At 44.3% G+C, this 4732-nt stretch overlaps 1 protein-coding gene across 1 annotated transcript; it reads left to right on the forward strand.

The window, feature by feature from the left end:
• Positions 1 to 2056: 2056 nt before the first annotated feature.
• On the forward strand, positions 2057 to 3113 carry dtpB (N-methyltransferase; the record flags this gene model as incomplete). Its single annotated transcript, XM_031148416.1, has 2 exons — positions 2057 to 2337; positions 2399 to 3113. 2 exons carry the CDS (start codon positions 2057 to 2059, stop codon positions 3111 to 3113), a joined length of 996 nt encoding a protein of 331 aa, XP_031007295.1.
• Between the last annotated feature and the right edge of the window lie 1619 nt (positions 3114 to 4732).

Consider the following 4732-nt stretch of genomic DNA (forward strand, 5'->3'; position numbering starts at 1 on the left):
GGACCACACCCGCCCTCTCGCTCGCTCTACACACACGAGGTTAAAGAGAAAGGGGTAACACAAGCATAACATCGGACTGGTTCGCATGGTACAAGAATATCATGCAACGCCAACACAACACCAAGGCCTAAAATAAGAGTTCGAGTTCGAGTAACATTCTGTAAGTCCTCGGGAAAGTGAGATTAGTGAATGTGTTGTCAATTCGCAAGCACTTGTGGAGTAATGAGCAGCTTATTGAACACAAGATCTAGAGCTACTATAGCGAGAGTTTATTGGAATTTATAGATATTGTATAACATGCATATCTTGTATTTTTTCATTCTATCTCCCCTTAGAGGTTATGAAATAAATGCAATATACTCCGGAAGCATCTGTCCATTGCTGGCGAATACGGAATCCCGCAGTTTTGCACATTTCGCCCATCAGATCCGCGTTCCATTTCCCACTCGTCTCGATGCGAACCCTTGTGCCCTTATCGAATGCAATGGAAAGACCCTTTGCTGGAGTCACCTGAACGTCGGACCGAGCCGCGTAGTACACGTGCAAGTTACGGTCTTGTTTATCAAACTGCGACTCGCATTTCCAATCCTCAAGCCGGAACACGTCCTGTCCTAGAGCCGCATTCGCCTGTGATAAGGCGTTGAGAAGGTATTCCACAAATTCAGGACTGTTGAGGTTGTATGCTTGATGAATTTTGGCTTCTTCATGACAGATGTCCGTTGAGAGGATGAAGTTGCAGTCGATGTTGGAGAATTGGCAAGCGCTCTTGAAGCGGGCGAGGAAGGCGCTAGCTTCTGAGCGCTGATAGAAGTTGGCGATGCTATTGCCCATCCACAAAAATGTGACAGAAGACAAGCTATCCAGATTTTCGGGTTTGCTAAGCCATGAGACGCAATCCTCGTAAGTTCCCAAGAGTCCAGTGATGGTGAGGAGTTCAGATCCATGCATTGTTTCTGTCAATTCATTGATACTGTTCGTCAAGCTTTGGAGGGACACGTCTAGGGCGTAATAATGGATGGGTTTCTGCTGCAGTTTAAAGACTGACATGATAGTTTTGGTCTTTCGAATAGCCCTTTAGTCATTCAGTTTTCATCTTCTATACGCAGTCTTACTACTACCCGCAAAGCGAGGCAGGCAGGAACAATTTGAAGAAACAATGCACCTCACTTACCCGCACCCCAACTCAATTAAAGCACCACCGTGAGGGACATTGGCAGAAATCTCTGACGCATATCGATTGAGAATCTCGATTTCGCTGTGAAATAGATAGTAGGAAGATGTTTGGGAGAAGCGGTCGAAAAGCTCCAATCCTTTGTCGTTCCACAGCAGGAATGAGGGTAGGAATGGGGGTTTAGAGGAAAGACCGTTGATAATTTGTTCAGGAAGGCGAAGATAATCTATATCTTGTCGAATGTCGAGAATCTTGTGGTCAACAAGACTGGTCAAATTACCATCTGGCATCTTGAAAGATGCTAAGTAACCAGTCAATCTCAATTATTCGCCCTCGGATACTTATCATAAATCAGGTAGATTACTTTACACAGTAGATTAATTTACACATGACCTCCTAGAGCAACGTGTAATTGTGATTCTCTAGCTCACTCTCAGAGAACTAGTTTCGTTTTTTTCTACCCCTCTTTTCAATGTTACATCGCAAGGAACGAGAAGTCCGTGCATAATCCCCACCATAATCTGCATGCATGAATCTTTCTAATCTGTTATGCTTTTCTAGATGTTGTACTTCGGGATGTAGTGCTCTCGGAAGAGGGTGGGACAGAGGCACACGATCTACTCCTCCCACGAAGACCGAAAGAACACAATTAAACAACCCGACTTTCTGACAACCTATTATTACTTAAATATTATTGCTACATACGTCAGTTGTATGGCAAGAATACCCCCCGCCGGAAGATTTAGAGCTGATTGGAGCCCACGGCTCACATAAGTATACCAGTATTAGCTACTACAACGAATACTCGAGGCGGATTCCATTCAAGCATAAAAGTTTTTCGTCAAGCAATATCACACTTTGATTGATCATCGTCAGATTTTTAAGATGTTTCTCACCAATGGCATAGTACAGCTCCTCGATATTCGAAAATCTTCACTCTTAGATCTAAAATCAGAAATCATCTCCGGACTTACTGGCCGCGGGGTAATAAGAACAATGCCTTCGCTACTCCTCTGGGACGACGAAGGCTTGGAGAACTTCTACAGCTGGGCCAAAAGCCCCGACTACTATCCCAGTCAACGGGAGATGGAGATCCTCAGAACTCAGGGCCTCGATATCGTACGCAAGCTGCCAAAGAGACTGGTTCTGATTGAACTAGGCTGCGGGTAAGATTTTCAGTTTTCAAATTCCTGGGTTTTTGGTTGCGAGATGCTCAGACCATCGTAGAAGCCTTACCAAGACCGTATCGATCCTAGAGAACCTGGAAAAGGAGGGGCACGAAGTGTCCTACTTTGCCCTGGATGTTTCAGAAGAAGCGCTACGCCAGAACTTAGGTGCAATGAGTGAGCGATTCAAAAGTTGCGGCAAAATCAGTATCTCGGGCTTCATTGGTACATATGAGGACTGCGTGGAATGGCTGACCACATCTGCTAATCTACCTGTATCCACTGTCACATTCCTCTGGGTTGGAAATAGTATTGCGAATCTCAGCAAAACCGAGGCGAGTGCCCTAATGAGTCGGTTCCGCGAAGCGTGTTGCAAGATATCTATTGATTGCAGTTTTTTGGTCACTGCGGATTGCTGCACTGCTGAAGATAGGTTGGTCAAGGCATATGACCCAGATGTAAGCAGCGCGCGCACGTTCCTCTATCACGGCTTGCATCATGCCAACCGGTTGATGGGTGAAAATATATTCGAGGCAAACCACTGGAAATGTATCATGAAGTACGAGCAGAAGGAGAACGAGCTTCTTTTTAGCTACGTGGCAAAACAGGACGTCGAGGTGGACGTTCATCAGTTGCACGTGACTGTCAAGAAGGGTGAGGAGATACATTACTTTTTGAGTGGGAAGTGGAGTCAGGCGCAGATGCGAGTTATTGCAGAGAATGCCGGGTTTGAAGTTCGTAAAACTTGGACAGATGCCCAGAATGAATACTGTTAGTCTTTACTTCCACATCACTTACACTAGGCTAACTTATCTTCAGGCTGTTATTTTCTGCAAAGTGCATGGTCTTAAGTTTCTCAGCTCGCCTTTCCTGCTAGACTTCGACTTTAGAAATGGCACTATTAAGAAGGGCTAACGAATTTCAATGGACTTTCTATCGTACTCGTATTCCCATCCACATTATTGACTGTAAATTTCCTATAGTGTCTCTTTTCAGCTATCTGGAGCCTCTCGTACTAGAATTTCCACAACGAGTTTCTTCTTGTAATAAGAGAGAAATAAATCGTAATACCTTAAAACCTCTATAGTACTAAAGGTACGCTGGCGGTAAAATAATAACAGGGGCCCGGGATTAGCAAATTACTCAATCACTGTAGTATTGAGTCGGTGAGCTAATGGAATGTAACTCCTTTCAGCTTCGAAAACTCACCTCTTGCATGCACCATTAATGAACAAATAGGAATTCTAGGCTTATCCATATCGTGTAACTTCATACTCCGTTCCTGTCAAAGCCCGAAGTGGCAAAGCAAAGGTGACAGGTACGGAACGGAGTTACACTATATGCGCCAAAACCAAAAAACCGAAAACATCTAGTCTTTATTCAAAGTTTTCAGTCTTCAGGTTTTAGCTTTTCGGTTTCGGCGCATCTGTCGTACAGTAGCTCCGTTCCGTACTACGGACAGGGGAGCCCCACAGTCTGATTCTATTTCTAATTCCGATGCAACGTGAGCATTTCTCTCAGCTGCCTCGAGCAAGAAAGAAGCATGGGTAAGATAAACCTGCCAATTAAGTAATACCATGCTGTCAGATTTTTATATGAAATACGTCGTACATGAATGCTCCGTGGCGCACGTAGCCGTAGATGGTGGCTTATGACCTATTGTACTTCGTGTTACAGATATGCGGTACATAACGGGCTTGAGAATCGGGATAGACAAATTCGTGTTTGAGGCAAAAGTTGACAGTTGCAAGTTCTATGAATCGATGAGATCCATATGACGTTTTGTACGAGATATTATTGCCTCTAAAGAGCGATTACAAGACGCTGAAGTCTACAAAAAGTGATAGTTGTGACGGGAAACTGCACCACACCCCCTTGAACTAAACCCCAATTAGAAGGCCATGCTTTCCACGACTGACAAAACTCGGCATTTGTTGAAGTCGTGTTCGAGACGAATTTGACTCGAGTTGGACATGAACTTGTCTATCCATCATTGAGTGGAGGGTGCTACCCACCTACGTTTACCTGTGGGTTCCACATCGTGACATCTTTATGCCGGCTTGATGCTTGCTGCTTGAGGAGCACACTGTATTTCCACAGGCACATTCTTGTAGAGACCTGTCTGAAGTGCACCGATTCATACAAGCTTGTACAAACCAAAACAAACCCGTAATATCGCATGCCAAAATTCAAACTCAAAATTCGAAAGAAAGTAACTAAAGATTCACGAGACAAGATCGCCAATTCATAGATTCCAGCTTTGGCCTTGGTTCGCTTGAACCCGAGTCCAACTATAGGCCAATATCAAACTGGAAATTGCTAGAAACTTCTTTTTTATACTCGAAAACACGGCCTGACCAAGCACTACGAGAAGTCATCTGAAATATCCTCAACT

This window comes from Lachnellula hyalina (assembly GCF_007821495.1).
Source record: "Lachnellula hyalina strain CBS 185.66 chromosome Unknown contig00030, whole genome shotgun sequence".
In the NCBI taxonomy this organism is placed as follows: domain Eukaryota; kingdom Fungi; phylum Ascomycota; class Leotiomycetes; order Helotiales; family Lachnaceae; genus Lachnellula; species Lachnellula hyalina.